The sequence below is a fragment of the Petromyzon marinus genome, chromosome 7, assembly GCF_048934315.1.
Source record: "Petromyzon marinus isolate PM22_M1 ecotype Great Lakes invasive population chromosome 7, UKy_Petmar_22M1.pri1.0, whole genome shotgun sequence".
Taxonomy (NCBI): domain Eukaryota; kingdom Metazoa; phylum Chordata; class Hyperoartia; order Petromyzontiformes; family Petromyzontidae; genus Petromyzon; species Petromyzon marinus.
Genome location: NC_133673.1, coordinates 15,963,245 through 15,991,017, shown reverse-complemented (window position 1 = coordinate 15,991,017; position 27,773 = coordinate 15,963,245). Strand labels below are relative to the sequence as shown.

At 49.2% G+C, this 27,773-nt stretch overlaps 1 protein-coding gene across 8 annotated transcripts in view; it reads left to right on the top strand.

Annotated features, from left to right (window-relative positions):
* The window catches only part of ITFG2 (integrin alpha FG-GAP repeat containing 2), a 42,958-nt gene that overhangs the window by 13,186 nt on the left and 1,999 nt on the right, over window positions 1-27,773 (top strand). For 5 of the 8 annotated variants that reach the window (XM_032949416.2, XM_076065434.1, XM_076065438.1 and 2 more), the window contains exons 4-11: window positions 368-545; window positions 2,684-2,826; window positions 3,853-3,998; window positions 5,749-5,846; window positions 9,775-9,831; window positions 17,427-17,515; window positions 18,197-18,314; window positions 21,648-21,821. In XM_032949416.2, the coding sequence (XP_032805307.2) occupies window positions 368-545; window positions 2,684-2,826; window positions 3,853-3,998; window positions 5,749-5,846; window positions 9,775-9,831; window positions 17,427-17,515; window positions 18,197-18,314; window positions 21,648-21,821 (1,003 nt within the window). The remainder of the gene's footprint in view (window positions 1-367; window positions 546-2,683; window positions 2,827-3,852; window positions 3,999-5,748; window positions 5,847-9,774; window positions 9,832-17,426; window positions 17,516-18,196; window positions 18,315-21,647; window positions 21,822-27,773) is intronic. The other 3 variants (XM_076065435.1, XM_076065437.1, XM_076065436.1) reach the window with 3 other exon arrangements.

The window sequence follows — 27,773 nt, the reverse complement described above, 5'->3', positions numbered from 1 at the left end:
GAAAGCATTATGCATTAGCTCTGTAAAGGATGGTGGGGGGCATACTTTAACTCATCCAAATCGGCCAGTGTGAGCAATACTTTCCTATAAAGTTGTGTTGCTACTGGGAAGTTATACATAAATGAAAAATGTATAAATTGATCAAAACATTGCCCCAAATTTGCTGACCCAAACCGGTAGAAATGTGTATATTGTTTGCCTTGACAGCTGCCCGTTGCCTTCCATAGTGCGAATGAAATGCTTCTGAATTAAACATGTTGGAAAGCGCCACATAATGCACAATGTATGCATGATATTTCTTAAATGATTAATAATATGTCATGACGGTAGTCGTCACCGATGTCCTATCTCGCGCCTGACCACGCAGAACTTCGTGGTGTCGGTGAGTGGCGAGGGCCTGTGCCACGTGTTCTTTCTGCCGTGGCTATCAAACCCGGCACAAGATGCCCCTGCTGCAGAAGAGACGCCGCAGCCCACCGCAATCAGGCCAACTCTGCAACAGCACATCCCCGCCAACACCAAAGTCCTGCTTATCAGCGACATCGGTTGGTTTTTTTTATCGAGCCCTCTTGGAAAAAAAATATAAATGCTGAGCCATGCTGGTAACTTGGCAAACAAGAACCGGCAGAAGCATGCCTTCTGCCACACACTGTCTGCAGATTGCCGTGTAAAGCAACTGTTATTGATTTATTGGTGTGGCAGATCAGAATGTTCTGGCAGTGCGGTACAAAAGATGACATTAAAAAGCAGGAATGGGGAAAAAACGCAGCAAAACATATGTTACGGTTTAAAATACACACGCTTGATGTAATTTAATAATTCAAAAGCCGGTTTGCATTTTATTCCCGAAAAGCCGGCGTACTCTCTAGAATATCATCTAATCCTGATTTGATTTCCCACCTGATGACGGACGCTTTTGTTGCGCCCGAAACGTCGTGATTTATTTTTATTTTATACCTACGTGACTTTACCGAAAGTACCAAAGAGTATAGAATAGCACCTATCACGTGGGCAACAAGGGTGTGCTGACACCCAGCAGAACCAGTCCTTGTGGGAACTCTACTTACCCAATGTGCTAAATGGTTCACTTATTTATACGCTCCTGAATACACTTGCCAAATCACATTCATGCCATCCTCCGTAGAATTTGACCGCAGGATATAAAGTAATAGATATGTAACGATTAACGTGTTTTTTTTTTATTAATTTCAGGAGTCAAACTTTTTGTTTATCATTTGTTTGGTCACGTTTGTATAGTTCGATTAAACCAAATGTAACTTAAAGCATTATTCATCATCATAAGCCAAGATATATCTACTGTTGGATGAAGGCCTCCCCAAGCCATAGCAATCTCATTGTCTTGCGATGCAACAATCCATCTATAATCTGTGTTACAAATTGAATGAATCGCTCTATTGCCATGGTGGATGTACTTTTGGACTTATTCCTTCTTTTGGCTGCCACTCCAGTGTTAGTCTCCGCCACGCACGTGGCCTTACCAACTGTGGCATATCATTTGCATGCAATTTGGATGAGTCGTAGGTGATCAGTTCTCATTCGTATGGTGTGATACATGTATCTTGAGTGAAAGCTTCGATAATAAATCAATGAATCGATGCATTATTACATGCCTGTTAACCAAGGAGGAAGGGCTATTGCCCAAAATATTGCCTGTCATAAGAACATTAGAAAGAACATAAGAACGATTACAAATGAGAGGGGGGAAATGTGGTCCATCTCTCTCGTTTGTGTGTTCATAGCAGGTCTATGATGGTACAGCATCAAGCCATTTCTAGAAGAGTCCCAGTGCATCAACTTTCAACATGTTTGTGTCAATCTCTTTCAGACTCCCACCACTCTTTGCGTAAAAATATAAGAAGGAAAAAAATCCTGAATATTTCCTCTTCGGGGGAGAGAGGGTTTTTAGGAAGGTGTTGTGAGTAATAATAGGGTTTTTCCCCTTTTTTCTGGCAACAAAACTGAAACCTTTTTTACAAGGATTCATGTCTGCATTAACCACAATACCTGCAGTCAAAATGCAAACAAAAAACGTACTATGATAATATATGCATTGTCCTTGAAACTGATTGGTCCACACCAAGGGACGGCTTTCTTTTGAGCCTCAACCCAATTGGTGCTCGACCACATGACGCCAAAAGGTGTACAGCTCAAAGACAATGCACTATCAAAGTAATGAGGGCTCGGAGAGAGCATCTACATCATTAGACCTCCTTTGCCAGTACCAAAATGTAATAATAGGGTTTTTCCCCTTTTTTCTCGCATTGTCTTTGAGCTGTACACCTTTTGGCATCATGTGGTCGAGCACCAATTGGGTTGAGGCTGAAAAGAAAGCCGTCCCTTGGTGTGGACCAATCAGTTTCAAGGACAATGCATATATTATCATAGTATGTTTTTTGTTTGCATTTTGACTGCAGGTATTGTGGTTAATGCAAACATGAATCCTTGTAAAAAAGGTTTCAGTTTTGTTGCCAGAAAAAAGGGGAAAAACCCTATTACTACATTTTGGTACCGGCAGAGAAGGTCTCACGATGTAGGTGTTGTGAGTGTTTGTTATTTTTTGCTTGTGCACCGTTGGCAACGCGGCGTCACGGGAAATGTTTAAAGCTTTGTTCACGAGCGCTGCCGACGTCGCGTCTGGCCGGGCTGCGTGCTCGTCTCGCAGACGGCGACGGGCGCTGCGAGCTGGTCGTGGGCTACACGGACCGCGTGGTGCGCGCCCTCCGCTGGGAGGCCGGCGCCGGGGACTGCCCTGAGAATCCTGTGGGGCATTTCGTTCAGCTGAAGAAGTGGCTTTTAGAGGGACAGGTACTTCATTCGATGCAAGCTCGACATCCACACCCTGACGCCTGTATATTGGTATTTTGTCTGTTCTCACCGTGGTCGCGTGGATTTTTCTCCAGGTCCTCGGGTTTTTTTCCTCCACATTTAGAAACATGCGTTTAGAGTATTTGGCCGCGACACATTACCACGTAATTAGCCACTTTGTTGAGCTATCATTTGTGATAGCCAGGTCGCTTCTGAAAAAAGCTGGATTGCTCAGTGGGGCGTTACCTGGTAAAATAAAAAATATAGGTTGCACAACTCCATCTGAACCAGATGGGACCCTGGCACTTGGGTTATAAAGAGGGGCATATTGGACAGGGGGCTCCCGATTCTTTCTTCGCACCATGGCCCATGCCAACCACGCTACAGCGCTGCTTAAACATCATGGTTGCTCGTTTGGGAAGGTAATATTTTCCTGAAGCAAAGGGTCATCAGCATGTATTTAACAGAGACACGACCTAAAAATCAAACGGCTTTCACAAAGTTGGGTGCAAAATGTGTAAAGATAGTGATGTCATCTTGACATGTAAAGAACGCTGGGATTCCTGTTATGTTCTGAGGTTGTAAATACGTAGCTGTGCATGCTGCTGAAACACTCCCAAGTGGTGTTATGTTTTTTCTCTGCAGTGACTGGTGACCAGGGTAAGTGGCTTGTTCACCAAAGACTGTGCAATAAATAGCATTACATTTGTTTTTTCATTTCTACGAATGTTGGCTTTGACTGCTTTATGATTAATAACTATAGAGCAGGTGGAAAATGCGGCACCCCTAGTGTGCATAAATATCATTTGAAGGGATCTTGAAAGCAGTTCTGTAAAATCACCTTTCACAGGCCATTATTCTCTCACATGGGGTGGAGCACTTCTAGCTGCTGGATTCCATATGGGCATTCCGTCGTCTTGTAACACGACACTAATAGGACAACTGGACAACAGAACATTGCGAAAGAGACTAAAGAGAAACGTGACACCGGCGACGCTTTGTGCACGACGCGCGACCCGCTCGCAGGTGGACAGCCTCTCGACCAACCCGCGTGTGGACGGCAGCCCCGAGCTCATGGTGTCCCAGCCGGGCTGCGGTTACGCCACTCTCCTGTGCAATTGGGAGCCGGGCCACCCCAACTCCAACTGGGAGTCCGAGGCCAGCTCCGTCAGGTGCGGTTGCTTGCTCTTGAGCAGCGGCGCTCTCAAACTTGCGCTCGCTCACTCGCTCGCTTGATTGATTTCATCTCGTGTTTCATTGTGAGCGCGGCTCACTTCCTCCCCTCTGTATCAAGGACTAGAATATTCACTGCCAGGCGTTGTTTATCCGTCGCAGCCCCCTCCGTCTGGCATGCCACCCCCACTGCACATTTGCAGCATTGAATCGACACGGACTTTTAAGAGACGCTTAAAGGCCACCTCTTCTGCCTGGCTTTCGATTTACACGGAGCCTCGCTCCGCACCTATTTGGCATTTGCCGCGCAGACTGCTTGTCTACTACCGCCGAGAACTGCACCAAAGTTTTGATACCTCCACTCGCGGGGAGATTTTTTGATGTTGAAATCGTTTATATCCTCTTGTGCGTTATTAGCAAAGAGATAAACATTGAAGCAGTCTCTGTTCTGGAGCCCTCTACAGTAAAGGCAGCCTCATGTCAAGCTATGAAGCAAAGCACACCCATTGTGTTTTCAAATTCCCTTAACTCTTAGTGTTGGTGGTTATCAAGGGAGAAATGTATACACATTCAGTTGTTGTGAGCTCGTATTTGCGCATGCACTGCACATCTTCTTGCGTTATTAAATCTTATCAACCTCCCCTCTGAAATGTGTTGATGAGGTTCATGGTTTGATGAAAGAATCCATGGGTGTTTTATTACTGTCTGTATTGTCAGTTTGCCAAATCCATTCACCCCAGATTATATTGGTATATAAATTGCTGACATTGTATACAATTTATTCTTGGAAAAGCTGAATTCAGTGTGTGCCTAATATATTGAATGTAGTTTAATAATAGATTGAAATTGATGCATCGTTGCATGCCTATATGGGGATACATTGTCAGGAGAAGAGGGCATTGCAACAAAAGCCTTTTTTTACTGTCAGAATAAGAACCTTTATTGAGACTGGAGGAATCCGATAAGCTACGAAGCTTTTTTTTCACAGATGTCCATTAGGGGCAGATGAGCAAGTTACTTCCAGCAATGGATTCACAAAAGGGCTGTACATGCACATGTCTAGTACTTAACCAAGCCCAACCAAATTAGGGTTTGAACCCAGATTCTTACAAGTGCTGAGATATCAAATCTGACATTGGATTTTTCTTTTATGCCAACCACCGTATCACCCTGAATGCACCCAACCTCGTGAGATCTCGGAATCTAAGCAGAGTTTAGCCTGTTTAGTACTTTAATGGCAGGCTACCTAAGAATACCAGAAGTTGTATATTTTGGCTGTTATTTGATTGAATGTACAGGAGGTGGCAGTACACCAATGTGTTATTGAATCTGTGGGGGCTTCAAGTGTTCACCCTTTGTATGTGTGCATTTTCTTGGATACTTAAGCTTCCCACAAATACGCCAAACACTCATGAATGGAATTGACTAAACACCAAAATGCAGGACCCTCCTTTGGAAAAGAGTTGAGGCTCGGTGATTATTTCGCTGTGTAAGCCAACTGCATTATTATTAATATTAATGTTACATAGAGGACTGAGCCGGTTCACTTCCAGTCGAGCTCGCTTTCAAATTACATTTGTCCACAGTGATAATCCACTTGCCAAATCCCAGTGCATTCTGACTGGCAGATGGAGGTGAATGAGGCAACGATTGAATAGCCCTACCTGTTAGGCTAATGGAGGCGTAATGATAAACTGCAATGCATTTGTGTGCGTGTAATGCAATTTTGTCTCATTATTTTCCCATCAGCAGTGAAGCCCAGATGCGCGATGTGATTCCCCATCAGACCTCCGCACGAATCCAGAACAAGAACGTCTCGACGCACCTCATCGCGAACATCAGGCAAGGTAACGGCGTGGCAGGCGGCTGCCGTGAAACAAGTTTGCCCAATTTGTTGTTCTGTCGCGAGGGTGTGGATCGTGACGAATTGTGCCGATTTTTGGAAACAGTAATTAATCAAATTCTTGGCCAAGGTACGGGGAAAAGCTAGGTTGCGGCATCAGGTGAGACTCTGCCCCTTTCACCGCCACCCAGTGCACGTTTTTTTAATGGAAGTAAAGGAAGTTCCGAACCCCATGTGTTCCGCCAGCCAGTCCCAAGATTTCCTTTAAAACTTTGTTCGAACGCACGATTTCTATGGCCACTACGACCTCCAAGACAGAATCGTACGTAGACTTAGTCATGACCTATTAAAGTTGAATCCATACTCGGACATTACTGACGCCTGGGCTTCATACAAATGGTATGGTTTGCTTGTGGACTACAGATGCCAACCTTTCGCAGCATACCCAGAGTTAAGCTCTATTCATATAATTTATTAGGCGTGTGACAATCGATTATTCAGTTAAAATATATTAATTCACTCAAGAAATTGCATTTTATCATGCGCGGAAAAGTTGATAATTTATAATTCATATAATTATAGCGGGAGTGGTGGCACAGTGGTGAGCAGCGCAGTGTCCTGTGAACCCAAAAAAAAACTGTTCAATTCCCGGCCCCCTTCACTAGTCTGCACTGACCAGCGTGGTGAAATATGCTCAAACAATTCTTCATGATGGACACGCTATGAGGAGGCCTTCATCCATCAGTGGATTTGCAAAGTGTTTTAAAATTTTAAAACTCTACAAACAGGACCGGGAAAAATGAGAATGCCAAATGAAACGGACAACTGAAACGACTATTAAATGGCGACCTTTTAATCGTGGCATTTCATACCATAACAAGTGGGGCGGTGAATCCTAACATACCTAGAAATAACACAGCCACTAAGCTTGAAATACAATAAAACGTTATAAACAGTGAATGCTAGGAGTGCTTTATTACCTGAGTTCACACTGCCATACATAACGCTGAAGCAATGCACCGCTATTTTGTATAGCTTCTGTAGAAAAAATGGTTGCATTTTAGTCGCTATACAAACCCATATTGTATCACATTAGGACCACTTTGTGACCGCTAAGGGCCTATATATACAGCAAGCGACACCCGCTGTGTAATCCCATGAGTGTAGGGCTGTTAAAGGGCTGGCTGCAGCACGCCGCAGATGATTGCTAGGTGTCGGAAACTCTTAAGTGTGGCGTGTCCATCAGAGGGCAGTAGTGCACCTTGCTGTGATGATGTTGAGTTCATTGCTCAGTTTGTGTGGTTTCACAAACACTTTGGGTTGGCCATTTAGGCAAGAGAGCGTGTGGTGAAGTGATTGCCGGACGTTCTCAACCTCACTTTGGGATGGCCCCCCCGCCGCCCCCCCCTCTTCAAGACCACTGGTCGTTGTGCCACCCCCTTCCCCCAGCTCACTAAGGTCACATTACAGAGAGAGAGAGGGATCACCTGTCCACGCCTCTTGTCGTCGCAATGTTAGCAAGGGTTTTTGTATGATTTGCATTAGTAAGGCATTGGTTCCGTGTTGTGTATTGGCATGTTTTGTCGGCGCAGCGTACCGCTGACATTCCCTGCATGCTATCCATACCGCAGCCTGCACCCCCCCTCCACCTCCCTGTGTGCCTGTGCCACCCTTTGGGGCGTGTGACCCACGGGTCGAGAAATTCTGTGGTTAGCACGCTGCGCTACGAACCTGGCGACCCAAGTTCAATTCCCGCTCACGATCAACATCAGTGACGAATATCTGAACCGGTCCTGGGCCTCCCCTAGGCCGACTCAACCTCGAATGAGTACCTGGTGCGGTGTGTAAACATCGCCACTAGGGAGACAAAGGCGGTCGGGCGTGGTGCTGGCCACCCACCCCCTCGTGTGCCGTGCCGGCCTTCATAGGTGCTACTTGCTAGCAGGACTTGCCCCAAAAAGTCTGTTAAGGCTATTGGGGGGCTCTTTGTCTTGAAGTGAAGCTTCAAGTGGTGCTCGTCCCATTTTTTCCATCTGGTGTTCAGTACCTTGAGAGTGGATATCAGAAATACCGAGTTTTGTATGCCATATAAGTGTGCTGTGTATATACCGGGTAATCCATTTATAGATATCCCACTGATTTCTAATAACCTCTTACTTTCATCTAAACGGATAATTGAATGTTGTGAAAGCGGCGGCTCCACAGTTTGCAGAGGAGAGTAGAAATAGTCAAGAAGTGTATTGAGATTGATGGAAGACGTGTGGAGCGGCTTTTAAAAAAGTGTTGTTTTTTTTTTAGTGGGGTATCTGGCAATGGATCACCCTGTCTATTCTCATTTAACTTGCGTGCAACTGAACAGATTGATTGTGACTGTTGCATGCTTCATCACTCTCTCTGTTAACTGGATGCCAGGTCAGACGATCAGAATAGCTGTGACCCTTTTTAGAAGAGGCAACAATTTTTCGTCATCGATTCATTTGCTTTGACGCCCACCGAAACCAATTTTTCCATGACTACCGCCAGGACGATTATTGCTGCACGCGAGCACGGGGCCTTTGAAGTGAAACCCATTTGTAAGGTGTCAATATGCTGCTCGTGACCACGGCCCAGGCTTGTAATCGGACCGCCATACTCGTGTGACAGGTTTAATCAATATCAGCGCCCAGCATCGACGCGGCACAGGAGTTCATTTCACTTGACTTGGTCCCGGCGAAGCAATTACACGATCCCCTTTAACGACGCCGTGGCCACCACCGCTTTACGAGCCAAGCCGCGGGTTTGGCGATGGCAGTTTTCTGTGCGAGATGAAGAGCCACGATAAAAGGCTGCTTGGCTGGGGCGCACGGAAGAGAGTGCAGTGAAAGTAATTTAGATCGTGTTTTCGTTACGTGCATTGCGCACATCCGCGGTGTCTTCCCCTGCTCTAGGATGCGGCACAAGCGACGGTCTGGTTTTGTTTTTTTCGCTTCCGCAATATTTTTCTGGCTCGTTTATTCGGTGAAATGGAAATTGTCGCGAGAGCACGGACTGCCGCGCGTGATGGCCGTGCTGAGAACATTTCGTGGCCCTACTTGGCGCTCACAAGAATAGATTCTGACCTTAAAACATCTGCTCCCTTTAACATCACGGCTCGGTTTGTTGCAAAACCAGTGTGGGAATCCTTGGGACGGATCGTTAAAACCCCCTCCGCTACCATCCTCCCCACTGGAGCTCCCCTTAAAAACGAAAGTTATTGTGTCCGTGAGAGGGAATAGCAGTCGAATGGCAACCCCTGGCAGCCGCGACAACGGGAGCAGTAATGGGCACGCAATGCGGGGGAGAAACACATTGTGGAAATGAGGGCGAGCGCTGAGATTCACACACGGCCGTGCCACGTTGGGCAGAGCCTGGGTTTTTCTTTTGCGCAGCAGCAGCAACCTTGTAAACGCTGCACTCACAATGGAGATGGATGAACTTGGCGTTTTTCTCCAGCGATGAATAGCATGAAACACTGCGCCAATATGACGTGATCACGAAGACATTGCCCTAGGGGGGCAAAAAAAAAACTAGCGCATCACTGTTGCCAAGGTTACATGCTAACAATGCGTTTGCGCTTTGTCATCAAGCTATCATCTCCTAAGAATCGTCTGTGTGCATTATTATTGAACGGCGCAGTACGTCAGTGACTGATCATTATTTATTTACTTGCCAAGAAAGCAGGGTGAATTGGGTTGTATCCGCGGTCTGAGAAATGAGCGCCACCTTCATAGCTCAGTGCTCCTGCAGGGTCAGGAGGCAACTGGAGGATGTCACGCATCAGGGTCTTGGGTTACGTCACTGGAGGGCCCTGCTGGCAATCAGCACCATGGTTGAAACAGAGCTGTGCAATGTTGTCGCCGTTTTAATTTTGTTCCGTTTGTTGCTTGTGGGTCTCTTTGCCCTAATTGCCACAGGGGACATGCAAGGGGAGGCTGTGAAGTCTGGTCTCTTTGCGCTGTGCACCCTGGACGGTAAGAAGCCCACGGCGCAGGACACAGCCACGAACCCCCGAGAAATAAAAGCGAGAGTTGTGCCTTTAAGCAAATAACGTGATGAGTTTGATTGCTATTTGCGCGATACGTGTTAGCACAAGGCCGCTGTCACGAAAGGCGCTGTATTTCGCGGACAAGTATCGTCAGTCGTAGTTTCACAGTATGGGGCGCTGTTGCCACGTATTGTCAGCCAATTAATCAATGTTCAAGTAATTATTAAAATGTGGACCTTGACGCTAGCTAGCACACGCGGGGGCCTGCCCCTCTTTTTCGTTTTTGTTAGAATAACTTCACGGGATGCTTAACGCCTGCTATGGAGCCGACTGGCGCCTATCCGTGGCTAATGCGCCCGCGGCAGGAACCGAGGTGGCCGCGGGGCTCGAAACCGTGAACGTTTGCAGCGAGTGGCGCGCATGCGAGCTGCCGCCCGGCCACGTCGCCTTAGCAACCGCATAATAAGTTCGATGGGGGGAACGGTGCCCTTTCCCTAGGTAGGCGGGGGGCGGGGGGAGCCAAGTCGTGCGCCAGTCGATTCCTTCATATCTGTGCCACTGTGGCCTCGCCGTTGGGCTGTCACGTGTGTCTCGCTCGACGATGAAAGAAATTGTGTTCGTGATGGACTGACTGTGTGTGTGTGTGTGTGTCCCCACGCTGAGTTTGTTGTGAGTGGGCGTGGGGAACATTCGTGTTGCGGTTCGTGTGCTGCGCTATGTACCCGGCGACCCGAGTTCGATTCCCGTTCAAGGCCACCACCAGTGACGATTATCTGAACGGGTCCTGGACCTCCCCTAGGTCAACTCAGCCTCAAATGAGGACCCGGTGCAGTGTGTAAACATCGCCACACGGGAGACAAAGATGGCCGGGCGTGGTGTTGGCCACTCACCCCCTCATATGCCGTGCCAGCACTTGCTCCAACAGTCTGTTAAGGCTATATGGGGGATCTTTGTGTTGGCCTTCAAAGGCGCTCACTAACAGCAGTTGCCCCAACAATCTGTTAAGACTATAGGGGGATCTTGTCTTTGGTATGTGTAAAGTTGTGACATCGTCATACTATTTTTCCCCCCCCTCATTGTGATTCAAAGTGAGATTTCAACATCTCCCTGGTATTCTTCAGAGGTCAATTCACAGACGACGTTTTCATTGGGATCCGAACCCGTTTTTGGCATCCCTTAAGTCATCTCGGCCTAGCAAGAGTTTTTTGAGCTGTGTGGTCATTGTCGTTATCTTTGTTTGTCCCCACGATGTGTGCGTTGCCATTGGGCGTGCGTTATTGACGGGTAAACTCAACGGTAGCTTCTCTCTCTTTGAGCCTGCACAATTGGAAAAACAAACGTGTTTTTTTCAATATCTCGTTGGCATGTTGCCCATTTTGAAGCAAACCCGTGTTTATTGTCGACTTTAAAGGCAATGACCGAGTCGACAAAATGGGAGCGCATCACATAGCTGGCCACTTTAAAACCGTCGATCGCGGCCCACTGCGCCGACCTCTCCCTGCGGCCGTGTCTCATTCGCATTTCGCCGTAATTGCAAACCTAATCATTTTAACAAATATCCCAAATAGCGCTTGCACAAGAGCCCCCCCTGCGTGTGGTAATTGTGCTGCGCAGGAGACTTGCACACAACCCTGGGATTGCGTTATCGATCCTTCCGTACACCCCCCCCCCCCCATGTCACCCCCTGACATCTCCACCACGGAGCGTGCGTCCCGTCGGATGAGAGAGGAGGCCCGAGCAGGGCTCCCGGATCTCAGGACACGACACCCCACCACCACGCCCGTCCTCCCGCCAGCCACGCAAACACTCGTCCAATAAATTAGGATAAGTTACACATAAGTGTGGATTGCGTCACGCTTTCCTTCATTAGATTATCTTTGTAAGTATTGAATTGGCAGTCTGGAAGTTCTGAAAACGTGCATTTGCAAATAGTAATTTTTGTTTTGTGCTTTGAGCGTACGACTGCATAGGTTTTCGTGGTTGGGCTGTAAACTTCTCTCATGTGTTGTAGGGTGAGCCTCTTGTTGTTCGGCACCACGTCTGATGTTTCTCTCCGTGTGGAGTGAAATGTCACACATCATGATGTGTGACACGTGGTACAATCTGAAAACACATCAGAGGGCTGTAACATTTGATCAATTTGCCCAGTTCAATAGAACAAGTTTCAAATAGCCAAAACAACTTCATCTAACAGTCTTCTTGGTGTTTGATCATCTTTACGAGCGTTGTCGTGCTCCCCCCTCCCATTACGAATGGACGGACAGAGCTAATGATTTCACGCTTTCAACCTTTAGTTGTATAATTGGTGAAATCACCTTGTGCATGACCCTCATTTAGGTGCTTCGTGCCCATTGCTGTGCGATGGACACGTGAAGCCGACGCAGGCGTGGGATTATTAACGAGTCGAGTCGTCTGCGCCCACACTCCTTTATGAGCCCTGACATGTGTAATGCGCAGTATATTGGGATGTGTTTGTGGTCTCCGTACATCAATCGGGGTTACACCAAGGGGGACGGCTTAACCTCCGCGTGCAGTTTACGAAGCGGCTGTGTGCGAGTAAGCAATTGCACACATGCAAAGGATGCAATTGCATTTCAGGTTTAAAAATAAACCCTGCAAAATACAATGTGGAAATGCCAGCACTGATTTGCCACCTGCTGCATTACTACCACCTCCACCAACTCCACCACCACTACTTCCACCACCACCTCCACAACTGCCACATCAACCGACACCACCACTGCCACTTTCGCCTCCGCATTCACCACCGTCACACATTGTGAGCCTCTTGCACAACACGAAGTGCAGTGATTTCAGCTTTCGGGTGAAGCGGTGGCACAGGAGTTAGCACATTGCACTGTGAAGCCATTTACTCGAGTTCGAGTCCCAGCCAGGGCTAACGTCTATCTAAACCGGTCATAGGCTATCTCCCTCCTCACCAACCCGCACAGGCCAGCGTGTTCAAACCTTCCAGGACGATATCACAGCAACTTCACCGCACTCGTCTATATTAAGGTTCCTGAGCCAGCGGTGGAAATTCCATATTGCCTTGCTGGTGGTCAGTCTATCCGTAATACAGCCACTGTTGAATTCCCATAAAGTATTATTTATTTTATCGATCACGGAGTCCTGATATTGATGATGAACTGAATTGTTCGTCCAACTGGTATTTTAATCTCGCAACATTTTTCCCCCATCGTGAATAAGGCAGTGGCACCTCGCCAAGCCTGGTACCATTATAACGTCCCGCCTTCCTGTTAAACGGTTTGGCGTTCGAGGCGATTTTGCTAAACGCGCCCCAATTAAAAGGGAGCATTACGTAGCTCCCATCTGTGCTTCCACACAATCGCCCCATGGTGTTGTCTCGTCCAATTCGACGTTCAACATCCAGGTCGTGGTGAAGAGAGGAGCTATGGGGTGGCTGGGCGCAGGTATGGAAGACATCTGCAGGTTTCGGGAAGGAAGCAGCTGCGGCTCACAAGGGAAGTGATGAGGGGTCCATACCCTCCCCCCAACTCCCCACTACCCCCCGCCCCGCGCCTCAATGGTGACTATAATGAAGCTGGGATCCATCTGCTCTGTTTTGCCGTTGAGCGTTAGATTTGCGCACTTGCTGACCTGGGATTATGTTTGCATGAACACAAACAAGACCAGCCGCAGACTGCGTGACGCAAGCAGAGAGAATACGCACAGAAATATAACAGCGGTGGACGTGTCCTAAAGAAACAAATAATTATTAACAATAGAGACGTTATTAGAAAGAAACCGGGAGCTTTGAAATTAGTTTAATGTGAAAAGTTGCCGTGCGTGAGGTTGTAATTCATGTGGACACAGCGTTACAAGACGAGATCTGGGGTTCCTGCTCCCATTGTCTGAGCTGTCAGCGCCGAGTGAAGCTTCTGGCTCCGAGTTGAGCCACATAGCCCCGTGCCAGCCAGGATCTACCGTCGTGCAGCGGCTTTCAATCACGTGGGGATCATTTTCTAGGAATCTCCGCTGGTGCCGAAATGAGCTCCGTGAGAGGCCGCTCATCTCCTTCGGCGGCGCGAGATTGCATCTATCGCTTCTATCCCCGCACAAGAGAGGGCAATATTTTTTCAGGAGTGTTTGGCGATGGCAGCGTGTCAACGGCTGCGTCCTGTATTTCAACAGGAGGCATAATATCCTTGACTAATAGCTTCCGCGGAGCCCAGGGTTGGGCCACCGCGAATGCACTCTCGATCATTATTCCGTAACGACGTTATATGTCCCGGCTAACGAAATTGTACTGAATTCCAAGTGGTCATTACGCGATGGGTGTTAGTGCGGCGCTTTTACCCGGTAAACAAAGCCGCACCATCGGCGGGCTCTAATGGGTTCAGGTCGCCATTCCCCTCCCTCGCAGTTGTCCCGAGCGAGCGCCATGCGCCAGCCCGGCGCGCCGGACGGTTCCCGCGCGCTTTGTTTGTGAAACATGAAGCTGGTGGACTTTCCGCGGATGGGTGGCCAACGTGTCATTAGCACAATGATGAAGGTTCTGTTTGATCACCGCCCAGACGGCCATACACAACACCCTCCTCCTCTTCCTGCCCCTGCTGCTCCGGGCCTCTCAGAACCGGACCGTGATGCTGCCCGTGCTCGTGACGTGTCTTTGTTTTTACCCCCACGTTACCCCACGACAGTTGCGGCAGACCGGCAGTGACGTTTATTCTCGGCGTTTCCTCGTTTTCTCCCATCGCGCTGCGGCGTGGGCCAAGCAAAGGTCGGTAGCCTCGAAAGCGTGAGACAAACAAGCCCGTTCCTCTACCCGCTGCCGTAATAACGCGTGCGCAGTTTCACTTCTCGCCTGCCAACTGGTCTCACAAGTCTCATCGTCATCTCGGTCTGCGTGGTGCCGAGACCCTGGCCCCGTGCCGCTCCTCGCCGAGACGCTGTCGCGCGTGGATCCCCGTGATCTCCAGAACCGCTCGCTGGTCTAATTAACCCCCTCAACTGGTTCCCGACAAAGCAGGGGCCACTAATGATGGCCGGTGCTCGTTAGGAGTATTGATCACATGAGGCATAATGAAAAAAAGACGCTCTTTTTGACTCCCTTTTTGTTGTTGTTGTACTTTGAAGACGAAAAAATCCATACATCATTTCCCCTTCAAATATTTGTCCATGCCGTGCTTAAGATAAATCAATGTTTGCTATTTAACCAGGTGAAGGCCCGGTGTGAGCCATTACGCGTGTCATAAGGGAGACACAGCTAGCTATGGAGACCCCTGTCTGTAAATCATGATTGATAATAATGACTGTCAGCCCTTTGTCAATCCACTGCTGGATGAAGGCATCCCCCACCGACTGTTTTCTCACGTGATGCACTGCTGTGCGATACTTTCAAAATGGGCACTTCATCTCAAGACCTGATGCTCATAGCACAACTGGAATACATATATACACCGGCACTGCCCTCACATGTGCACAGGATCCATGGCCAGGCTGGAGGGTGGCTAGTGGGGTGGAGGTGTGATGTCAGCGCCAGCCAGCCAGCAACACTTTTTTTCTAATATATAATTTGACAATTATATATTGCCACAACTGGGAAAACCCAGTGGCATTTTGGGCAAAGCGGGCAGAATAAACCACATTTGCCCATGTGTAGAGGAGAGATATATGCGGTGCGCGCTGTTAAGCGGGTGCAACTGGGGTCGAACAGATGCGTGTGTTGCAACATGAGGTTTGCACCGACAAACCGCCAGTAATTAAGGGGAGAAGCGGGTGCAACCGAGGTCAAACAGGTGGGCACACTGTGACCGGAGGTCGGCGTCGAAGAGACGGGAGATGGGGGGTGATGATAAGAGATAAATGGGAGGGGTTGTTGTTGCTGCCTGGGAGCCAAGAGTGAAGACATCTCGCCGCTCCCGCTCCAGCCGTCAATGCGACCTCAACCCTCACGCCGTCGCCGGGCGGGTGTTGGCTGAACCCCCCGCCCGGGACAGATGGGTAAGCGGGTCTGAGGGAGTGTAGGTGAGGGCAGCGGTGGAGATGCGAAGTTGATGTGTGCAGAGTCGCTGAGTGCGAAGACGCTGAGTGTGAAGACGCTGAGTGTGAAGACGCTGTGTGTGGAGACGCTGAGTGCGGAGTCGCTGAGTGCGAAGACGCTGTGTGCTGAGTCGCTGAGTGCGAAGACGCTTTGTGCGGAGCTGCTGAGTGTGAAGTTGCTGTGTGCGGAGTCGCTGAGTGCGAAGACGCTGTGTGCGGAGTCGCTGAGTGCAAAGACGCTGTGTGCAGAGTCGCTGAGTGCGAAGACGCTGTGTGCGGAGCCGCTGAGTGCGAAGACGCTGTGTGCGGAGTCGCTGAGAGCAGAGTTGCTGAGTGCAGGATAAGTGAGGTGCAGAATAGATAATAGCAGGGAGAAGTTAAGTAAATGTGACCATACAGATAGTTATAGGAGTGCCTATAACTGGCGCAAGAACAGGTGAATAAAGTGTAGGCAGGTGACTTGCTACAACGTGTCCGTGTGAGTAATTGTTGAAGACACTACACATGTAAACAAAGACACGTTTTACAATTAAAATGCAGGAACCCATAAAATATACAACATAATTCATCATCATCCATTGTCAATCCACTGCTGGATGAAGGCCACCCCTAAGCTGCCGTGACCTCTCGCGATTCTGCGACGTTACCATCCACCGGCACACGAGTTGATTTCACCACTTCGTCTCCTCTATTCAACTGTTATTTGTAACGTTCTCAAGCGTGGTGTAATTTTAAGTTGATGGTGTTTTTGAAATGGAGTCGTTCAAGGAGATGCAGAGACATATTTTACAGAAAATGCGTCGCCAGAGTGTCAACCAAAGCAGGCAACGTGCCCGAGAGGGAATCAGCTGTGAAGGTGGAGCGATGATAATTTCGGGTTCGCAGGAGCAAGACGGGCGATGGGGGCATCGCGGGATTGCGAGAGACGGCGGCGTTGTGCGGGACGCCTTCACCCAGCAGTGAATAGGTCATGGCTGCTGGTGATAGTGTGTTTCTGCATTTTTTTATTTGCGCCTTGCAAGTTTCCCCCCCTTCACTGGGCTCTTGCCTGTTTTTTTTTAATTCCTGTTGCTCTGTGCCCACTGCTGCACCGTTCCCGTTCTGTTGTAATGTGCACCGATGCCTACTTCATTGAGGGCGATATTGGCACATAAAATACAATTTATTGATTTGTTTGGTTTAAAAGGTTATCTACCCATCGTCTTGCTCTTGACTTGACCTGGTGCAGACCGGCGAGGAAGGTGTAGATCAGGCCGGGATGTCTGTCCTGCTGTTCAATGTTGACCTTGTGCCAGCACAGTGGCCATCAGCAGGCATAAATATTTGCATAGAGAGTGGCGCTTGCTTGAATGCCTCAGCAACTCAGCACCTTGCATCATATCTCAAAATCTCAACCACTCCAGTGCCCCGCTGTTGGTTAGCCAGGTGGGACCCTCAGTGGCAGCCGTCTCTGTGCGACGCGTGGTACACGCAGGATCGGGCTGTGAATGGGCGTGAGTCTGTGAGTTGGGGGTACGACGTGAAGCTCTATTGCCTGTATGTCTCTGTGTGCCTGTGTTGTGTGTGTGTGTGATGCAGGTACCCTGAAGCTAATGGGTCCAGACAGCCTGCTGTGGTCAGTGCAGGTCGACCATCAGCTGTTTGCACTTGCTAAGCTCGATGTTACGGTGAGGCATCTCCCCACACACGCGCAGAGGCCGGAGGGTGTGTATGTGCTTACACGTGTGTGTGTGTGAGTTTACACGCGTGTGTGGAAAATGCGTGCGTGCGTGTGGTCAGTGCTGGTCAACCATGTGTACGCGTGTAGGAGCGGTGGCATCGTGGTTAACGCACTGCACTCCCAACCCAAACAACCTAGGTTCGAATCCTGGCTACGGCTAACATCGGTGGGGAGTGATATCCGAACCAGTTTTATGCCTCCTCTATGTCAACTCAGACTTAAATGAGTGCCTGCTGTGGTGTGTGACCATCAGCACCATGGAGATGAAGGTGACGGGGCATGGCACTCGCTGGCCATGCAACCCCCATATGCGCCGTGTCAGCCTTGATAGGTGCACGGTCACAGTACTTGCCCCGACAGTCTGTTAAAGGCCTCACGATGGATCTTTGTCTTTTTTACGTGCATGGCTCTAAGAGGGGATCTTAGTCTTTGGTGCGCTTAAGGTGATGTATTTTTCCTGTCACAAGTCAATCTTCACCGTAATAGGAAAACAGTTGATATATGGGAAGGGGGAAATGCAGAGGTGATGGGATGGCCACACACGCACGTGCCTTGACATCCTCTCAATGTCACCTCAATCTTCGAAGCTGCCAGTCTCTCACCCCGCTGTCTGCCGCTCGATGGGCAGAGTGACGGGAGCGAGGAGGTGGTGGCGTGCGCTTGGGACGGGCAGACGTACATCATCGACCGTCGTCGTAACGTCGTCCGCTTCCACTTTGACGAGAACGTCTGCACGTTCTGCGCCGGTAAATGTTCGCTCACTCGCCCGCCCTCGCACGCACGTTTTCACAGACGCTCATAATCCCAGTGCGGTCTACTGGGGTTTCGCAGAGCACTACTGCGGGCATATTGAACTGCAGCAACATATATTTTTGTTAAAGAAATTCAAGTGGGTGAGAAGTGATTGAAAAATGTGGGTTTTAGACGGTGACTGGCCTACATTGAGCCACTCTTTCTGACATTATTTCACGGAACTTCTGCAGCGATGTTAACAGTAGTGTGTGACAGAGGCTTTTGAGAAAAAAAATCCTCAGCATGCGACCTAACCCAGGAGATCATATTTTGCTCGCTCACTCATGAAATTGCTTACTCTGATGCCCGCCTGGTGTCTGGAGATGCCCTCTCTGCAAGGTCACCACTCGGGTTTAATATCCCACTGCATATTCTCCCAGTTCGCCAGTAAGGCCAGAGTAAGTGCCACGTGACAAGTAGCCACAGCCATAGCTAGTGTGCATGTCCGTTGAACTTCTTTTACACCGTACGTAGACAACCGTGGTAGGTGGATGTGGCGTGCCGAGTGCGGAAAAAATATTTTCCGCCACTGACCTGGACATACCCGGCTGTAATTAAGCCAAATTCAATACCATTATCGTCTCACAATACAAGACAGGGAAGCGGCCAGAGTGCCCTACTAAACAAATCCTTCACATCTGATGGATCCCATTGAGAGCAGAGCTCAAGCGTCCATAGGGTCCATTATTTTAAACAGCAGTGACTCAAGCTGCACGCGCACACACACACACACACCATCTTCGGGCCACTCGCTGCATTCAACTCTGTGATTTGTGTGTATTTTATGAGCGCTGTGGAAGCCCTCCGAGACTCGTTATTGCCTCCGAGGGAGGCTCGGATGCCGATAGTTTCTTAGCAACAGGTTTTTAAAAGGCATTTGCATCGTTTAGAAGTCGTCGTAGAACCGTGGTGGGGCGAGGGGGGGGGTGTTTTCGGGCTGCAACTGGCGCACAGCGAAGGCGTCCTTGCGGAAGATTCCGCGCGTGCGTTCTGTTGTGGGGTGGCTGACAGCGCGCACGAAACGCTTTATGAATCGCAACAGACGAACGTCAAACGGGATTGTGGTTTGCTCCGTGCAAACTGCACCGAGTGTGATGGGTAGCGCACACGACCACTGTAATGTTAATCCCCCTGATGTCAATCCTTTGCACAGCACATCATTATTTTATGTCTGTAACAATGAGAATGTCATGAATCAATAATAATTTGCGAACATCACAGTGCATTTTTTATTTGCTTTGCAAGTTCTTTTTTTTGTTGGATAAAAAAAAATATATAGCGTTAATTAACACCGCTTTCTCTGCAGGAGCTAAGATTGTCTCATTTTTCTTTTTTAATTAACAGCTTCGTAACGTATGTAGCCAACGGCTATAAATACATTCGATGTTAACACCCGCTCATCGCCGCCGCCGCCGCCACCACCACGCGCGCCGCGTCGTGCGCTGTCGTGGAGGCACGTGGGAGGCGATGGTGGTTGGCAGCGGCAGTGGTGGTGGTGGTGGTGGTACACGGGAAATTGTGGTTCTGTAGAATGATATAGGGTCGGTTGTGCATGGCGATTGCTGGTGGTACAGGGATAGCGGTGGGAGTACAGGGGTAGTACGTGGGTGGTGGTGATGGTACGGACAGGGCAGGCATTGTGCAAGGGTGGTGATTATTATTATTGTTTACCTGGAAAGCCTCACTGAGGTTCAAGACTTTATTTTCCTGCCAAGTTTTCGGAGTTGGAGGCGATGTTGCCGCTATGTGTAATCCCGGTTTAGTTAATTTCCCGGTTAATTTGTCATCATCGGTATGTTTTTAGCCACTGCCGGTTACATTGTGGGTTTTTTTTGTTTGTGATGGTGGCACAGGAGTGGTTGTGGCAGTGCAAGGTTAGAGGTGGCGGGACACAGGTGGTGCTGATACAGGGGAGGTGGCGGTACACAGGTGGTGGCGACATTGGGGCGGTTGTAGTACGCAGGCGGTGGTTGTACATTGGTGGTGGTGGTATTTACACAGTGATGGCACAGTTGTGGTGGTTGTTTCACTAGTTGTGGCCGTGGTGGTGCAAAGGCAGTAGCTCAACTCGGGCTCGTGCATGGGTTAATGCTGCACAGATGCCTTCCAGATCCACACGCATTCCTGTGCTAGTCATTGATGTCAGGCGGATGAGGCCCCTTGGGGTTATGGCAGCTTTTCACAACAACAGCCGTGCATCACCACGGCAGAGTCATCTCGCTGCACTCGCGGCAGGCATGGCGGTGCACGCGTAACATCTACGGAACATCCCCTCCCGTCACCGTGAATATTCTCTCGCCGCATTGACGCAGCCCGTTACACACGCACGAATGGCTTCGATGTGTCCGCAGTATGCAACGCACGCAGGCATTATGCACGTTTTTATAACAGACCCCGTTTTGTGTGTTTTGAAAATGCGACCGCCGGAAATAAATCCGAGCGTTTTGACAGTTAATATGGAAGTTGCGCGGTTATATGAATAGTCCTGTCGATTGTTAATCCACATTATTGTAGACCTGTAACAGTAATTGTTTTCCCTAACAGCCTACATATTTCCACACTTGCTCACCCGCTCGCTTATTACGTAGCCACTCGACCGTTGATTTAAGGCCTGATGCCTGCCCTTAACGTCACGGAGCGCCGTCCTGGTCATTGGGGCCCCGGTGTCGGTGTCCGGCCACTCGACGCCGTGCCTTGCGAGGGACAGGTGCGTCGCGTTTGATAGCGGAGGGGGAGTAACCGAGCGTGAATGCGACGGCGCTGATTGCACATCGAGCAGCACGGCCACGTCGCCGCGAAGCGACGGGTTTTAATCGGATAAATAGAGCTTCGCGTTTGGCGTTTAGGTATTCGCGCAGATCGCGGTGACAAAACGAACAACGACCAAACGGCGACCTGAGGCGTTTTATTCGCGTTGTGCGCCCGGTACGAATGCGGCTATTGACATTTATTCTTGTTACCTCCTTCGTCTCCGGCAATTGGAAAACGCTGCCAGTCCTTATCAGTGCCATGATATCTAAGAGATGGCAACGGCTTGGGGTTGCCTTCATCCGGCAGTGGATAGATCCTGGCCATTGATGATGATGATGATGCTAAAATTGCATTTAGTTTTAACGGAACGAACTGTCCAAACGAGACAAACGAGAATCAGCACGATTGAGGTGGTGCAAGCGAGGCCAGAAAGACAACGCTGAGAGATGGCGACGGCTTCATCCATCAGTGGACAGTCCATGGCTCGTGTGACCACGTCGATGATGGGGAGGAGACACGCGTGTGCTGTGACACAGGCATGTACGCGTGCAAGGGCGGGCAGAACAGCCCGTGTCTTGTGTACGCCACCTTCAACCACCACATCTATGTCTACTGGAACGTGGGCCTGCAGAGGATGGAGTCCTCGGACCTGCTCACCACGCTGCGCTCTCGCCCCGCCTTCGGCGAGCAACTCGCGCGTCTGTCCCTCGGTCAGTCCCCCCACCTGCCACCGCCCCCCCATGCCCCGCACCTCCCCGCCCCCACCCCCCACGCAGCATGCGGTGCGCACCAAGACTATTTAACTCTTGACAATTTCACTACTCATTGTTTTTTTCGGTAAAGTCACGTATGTAGAAATACAATACAATTATATTAAAACAAAAAACAATCACGGCGTTTCGATCACAACGCAAGCGATCTTCATCAGGTGTCAAGAACAAATCATGGAGGTAAATACAACAAAAAGATGAGAGACGAGAATTCAACAAACCTGAAGAAACATTACGTGATGCACATCCAGTCAGGCCAACAACACAGTTAGACACTTCCTGGCGGACCACGAATTTCAGAAGAGTGTTAAATTTCGTGTTCAACCTTTGGATTGCACATACCAGCATAGCTAGAATGAAAAATACGAGGTACACGGTCAGTAGAAATACATATACAAGTGCACCAAGAGGTAAGGAGGGAGGAAAGACGGACAGGGAGGCAGAGAGAGAGAGAGAGAGGGGGGGGGCCCGGAGGGATGAACTGTTCATCCCTCCGCCCCCCCCAGGTTTGTTGAATTCTCGTCTCTCATCTTTTTGTTGTATTTACCTCCGTGATTTGTTCTTGACACCTGATGAAGATCGCTTGCGTTGTGATCGAAACATCGTGATTGTTTCTTGTTTTAATATAATTTTATTGTATTTCTACATACATGACTTTACCGAAAAAACCAATGAGTAATTTTATGCAGTCACGAAAGCTTTAATACTTTCTTGACAATTTGTTTTTATTTTTGCAGGCCACGCCCACTGAGCTATGTAGCTCCCTTTCAGACGTGACCTGGCCACAAATGATAGCTCAACGAAGTGACTTATCATGTGGAGAACATACAAACTCCAAATATACAGCAGGCGTCAGGGTCAGGATCGAACCCACGACCTCCTGTATACCAGGCGGGGTCGTTAACATCTTTCCACGTCGCATATTCGGCACATTTCAGGGGAACCGGGCCTCCCCTCCACCAGGTTCACCTCCCCGTCGCACGGCTCGCCCTCACCTTGGGCTGCCCGCTCCTCCGATCACCTGGAGCAGCCGGCCGGCCTCTCTGACTTTGCCCCTTTAGAACATGACTCACTGCACTACCACTCCCCAAGGACACATTCAAAGACAAAGATCCCCCGTGGGGCCAACATAGCCAGATGGGAGGAAATGCTGTTGGCGAACACCTAGGAAGGGTGGCGCGGGGTGCAGGAGTGGGGTGATGTGGTCAACAGCATGCCCTGCTGCCTTTGTATCCCCATTGCTGATGTTTACACACCGCACCAAATACACATTTGAGGCTCATTTGACGTAGAGGAGACCCAGAATTGGTTCAGATATTCACCGGCGATGATGGCTGTAAGCGAGAATAGAGCTTGGGTCGCTGGGTTCTTGGCCCAGTGCGCCTACCACCGCACCACCGCTCCCCACACTATCATGCACACCCCATGGTAGCAGTGTGTGCATGCACACGCCATGGTAGTGGCGCGTGCGTGCATGCGAGCACGCGCTATGGTCGTGGTGTGTGCGTGTATGCGAGCACACGCACGGACGCACACAGTGGGTTGCGCCTGTCGGCTTCTGGAGTCTTCATGACGCACGCTTTTATTTTTGTGACATTGTCCTGGAGGGATAAGAGCCAGAAGAGTGCGTGTTTGTGTGTGTGTGTCTGTGTGTGTCTGTGTATGTCTTTGTCTGTGTGTGTCTCTGTGTATCTCTGTGTGTGTCTGTGTATGTTTGTGTGTATCTGTGTATGTCTGTGTGTGTCTGTGTGTATCTGTGTATGTCTGTGTGTATCTGTGTGTGTCTGTGTGTGTCTATGTGTGTCTGTGTATGTCTGTGTATGTCTGTGTGTGTCTGTGTGTATCTGTGTATGTCAGTGTGTGTCTGTGTATGTCTGTGTATGTCTGTGTGTGTCTGTGTGTATCTGTGTATGTTTGTGTGTATCTGTGTATGTCTGTGTATGTTTGTGTGTATCTGTGTATGTCTGTGTATGTCTGTGTGTATCTGTGTATGTCTGTGTGTGTCTGTGTGTGTCTGTGTATGTATGGGGGAGCGGTAGTGTTGCGGTTAGCGCGCTGCGCTATGAACCTGGCGACCCAGATTCAATTCCCCCTCACAGCCAACACCAGTGACGATTATCTGAACCGGTCCTGGGCCTCCCCTAGGTCGACTCAGCCTCAAATGTGTACCTTTGTTAGGTGTGTTAACATCTCCAATAGGAAACAAATACGGTCGGGCGTGGTGTTGGCCACCCCACCCCCTCGTGTGCCGTGCCGTCCTTCATAGGTGCTCGCTAACAGCCCCTTGCCCCAACAGTCTGTTCTGATTATACGTGGGTCTTTGTCTTTTGTATGTATGTGCTTGCACACAGAACTTGCCCCAAATGTCTGTTAAGGGTATATGGGGTATCGATGTCTCCGTTTCTATAATCCGCTGCAGTTTGGATTGATACAGTGCATGAACGCAACCACCTATCAAGATGCTGTACATAGACAGTGGTGGCACATTGTCATAAAGAAATAACAACAGCCTCATTGGCAGATAAACAGATACATTCGAAAACGGATTTAGAGAGGGCGGCAGGGTGACGCAGTGGGAACGCTCGCCTCTCACGGCAGGTTCGATTCCCAACTTGGGTGCCTTTCTATGTGGAGTTTGCATACCTGTCAACCCCTTATCAGTGCCCTACCTTACTCCAGACCAATCTAGACCTTATTGGTCACCACGTGCCCTTATAAATCTCAACGTGCATCCTAAACAGTCCCATCACAAGGGAGAAACTCAAACAAATAGACAAACATTTTTTTATTTTGCCCGTATTGAAACGGCTGTACGCCGTATGGATCTGAAAACTCAATTTTCCTGTACACAAGAATGCGGGTAAACCGTATGGGTTGACAAGTACGAGTTTGTATGTTTTCTCTCTCCCATTCCGCCATGTTTCCCTCTGAATTTAATGATAACCGATATCGTGGCAAACATCCCAATTTCCCACAAATTGCTAATTGATATGGGGCAACATCGCCCCTGCTGCAAACATTTTGGCAAGACCCTCTCGCCAGAAAAATAGTCTTGAGACGCAATGAGGCTTCCATGGGGAAACAAGAAAAGCAACAACAACAACAATGACAAGAGGCATGGCAGTAGGCGTGGATCATGACTGGCCAGCAGGCGGTCTGTCGAGGCACGCTTGTGAATTTTATTAATTAAATAACGGCGCCTCACCGGGATGTAGCCTCTCGCCATTACAAGTTTGTCTTGTCTCTTGTCAGTGTGACATCGCGCCGGTCGATGGTGACGAGTGGCACTTTTGTTCAAGAAGGAGAAATGCAGAACTGAGACTTGACCTTGCGCCCTCGCCTGTGGTGCTGTGCGCACAGAGATTAGCGGAACGGCAGCAGCCAGTGCCGTTTGGAGCGGAAATGTCTTTCACCTGCTTCTTCTGTCCGCAATGTTGGCGTGGAACATTCATTAGAGTACTCTGACGCTGGGAATAATGAAATGTCATCAGTACCCTGGCTTTTGTGTGTGTGTGCGTGGGTAGTGGTTAGTGTAGCGGTTAGTGCGCTGTGCTACCAACCCGTCAACCCGGGTACGATTACCGCTCACGGCCAACACCAGTGACGAATATCTGATCCGATCCTGTGCCTCCCCTAGGTCGACTCAGCCTCAAATGAGTACCTGGTGCGGTGTTTAAACATCGCCACTGGGGAGACAAAGGCAGTGGGGAGTTGTGCTGGCCACCCACCCCCTCGTGTACTGCTCCGGCCTCCATAGATGCTCGCTAACAGCACTTGCCCCAACAGTCTTTTCAAGGCTATACGGGGATCTTTGTCTTTGTTACGTTTTTGTATTTGGAGAGCGGTAATGTAGCGGTTAGGGCGCTGTCCGACGAACCCGGCGACCCGATTTCGATTCCCGCTCACGACCAACACCAGGGACGATTATCTCAACCCGTCCAACTCAGCCTTAAATGAGTACCTGTTGCAGTGTGCTAAAATCTATATGGGCGAGACAAAGGTGGCCTGGCGTGATGCTGGCCACACAACCCCCTCGTGCGCCATGCGGCCTTTGTAGTTGCTCGCTAACACTCCTGGCCCAACAGCCTGTGTAGGCCACATGGACATGCTTTGTGTACATGCTTGTATCTGCTTGTTGTAAGGATCAGTATTGCAGCGGTTCACTCAACGCACTTCAGTGCTGGCGACCTTGGGTGCAGTTCCCAGCAGGGCATTTATGTCGGTGGCAAATGGCTATCGTAAGCCTCTCCTGTAGATCAACTCGGCCTCGATTGAGTATGTGGTGAGTGTACGAACGTTACCGTTGGATCGACAAAGGAGGCCAGGCGTGGTGATGACGTGCACCCACGGTCGTCGATTTGTAAGACGATTTGTAACGCGTGCAATTTGGCAGCCCGGACACGTGTCGCACTCTTTTAATGCCCGAGTGTTTTTTATCGTTCGCTCTTTTTGCGCACCCGTCCGACCGATGTAGCCTGTGCGCTCGAGAGAGCCCGCGCATTCCAGCGATCCTGTCCCTAGCGAGGGAGCGCCATTATTTTATTCTTTGGCCAGGAAAAAAAACGGCTGCACTTCGCGCAGCTGAATGAGCGGGAGAGAGAGAAACGGCAAAAAAATATATAGCTGCGTTCCCCCGGTGCATTGTGTGTCACAGCAAAATATTGTGTGTGTGTGTGTTATGTTCACTTTGCTAACCGGCTGTGAAATTTCACAATTTGCTCAGTCGTATGAACAGATGTAGTGTATAGAGTACATCGAAATTACAATTGTGTCTTGTGTCCTTTGGCACCACCTCTCACCACTCCAGACACCCAAGAACTTGTTTTTCACTTCAACACTCCGCAAGCGGGCATCCATTCCATTCACGGTAAAGGATGGACCATTGATGGCGTGCAATCTCCACTCTCCCTCTTTCTCGTCGTCCAAAAAAGCACTGTTGTGCACTGTCTGGTCTTTCAGAAATATATTTTTGTTAATATATCTGCTGCTTTGCGACTCGCAGATGGCAGTGAGGCAGTTTTTCGGGTAGCTCTTAGTTCTCTTCAGTGATACAACAATAATCCATATATAGATTGCTTCTAAATGCAACTGAAAATTGTTTTTCTCCTATTCAGCTCAGGTCATTCCCTTTAAAAATCCAACCTGCTCTTTGGGAAATGGATTTTCTTTTGCTGATTTTTTCGTGTATTGCTCATCCTATTTGCTACTCGAGGCTCTGAAGTTGTAAGCGGAACGATGGACAAACGGACATCTTGCAATAAAGCAATACGAATATCATGATGATTATAATAATAATGATGATTTTATACCAATTTGCAATGAAAGCGTCATAGATTCTAAATACCCAGGATACCGTTATCGCTGCTTCAAAAAAACCCTCGGTCAAGTAAGCATTTTCTAATTGTCAGTTGCACAATGGACCATGGTAGTGGAACGCATCCTAGATGATGTACACCGCGGAGGTGGAGCAATGAGATCCTGTGATGTAACAGTCTGAGATCAGACTGTTACATCACAGGATCGTGTGCGGTGGCGGGAATCCAGCAGTGGATTGACCATGGCTGATGATGATGATGTTGATGACGCTGAGTATAACGATGACAACGATCGTGTGCCAAATTCAGACAGCCCAACTGGGGCAGTCGGTCTCATCATCAGCATCTCGTTTTCGAAGCATCGAAAATCCCCAGGCGCACCGACACCGGCGGCCGCGTGCGTCACCTGCCAGTGAACTTTGTGCATTATTGATGGCCACGAAATGCGTTCCCAAATCCCACACTTGAAGGCAGAGCCGCACACGTGCACTCGCTCCTGCCTTTAATATTCCTCCCTTTGCCCTCGTGCTGTACTGGAGAGCCGCGCGGCTGCCTAATTGGCTGTGCTGGCACCAGC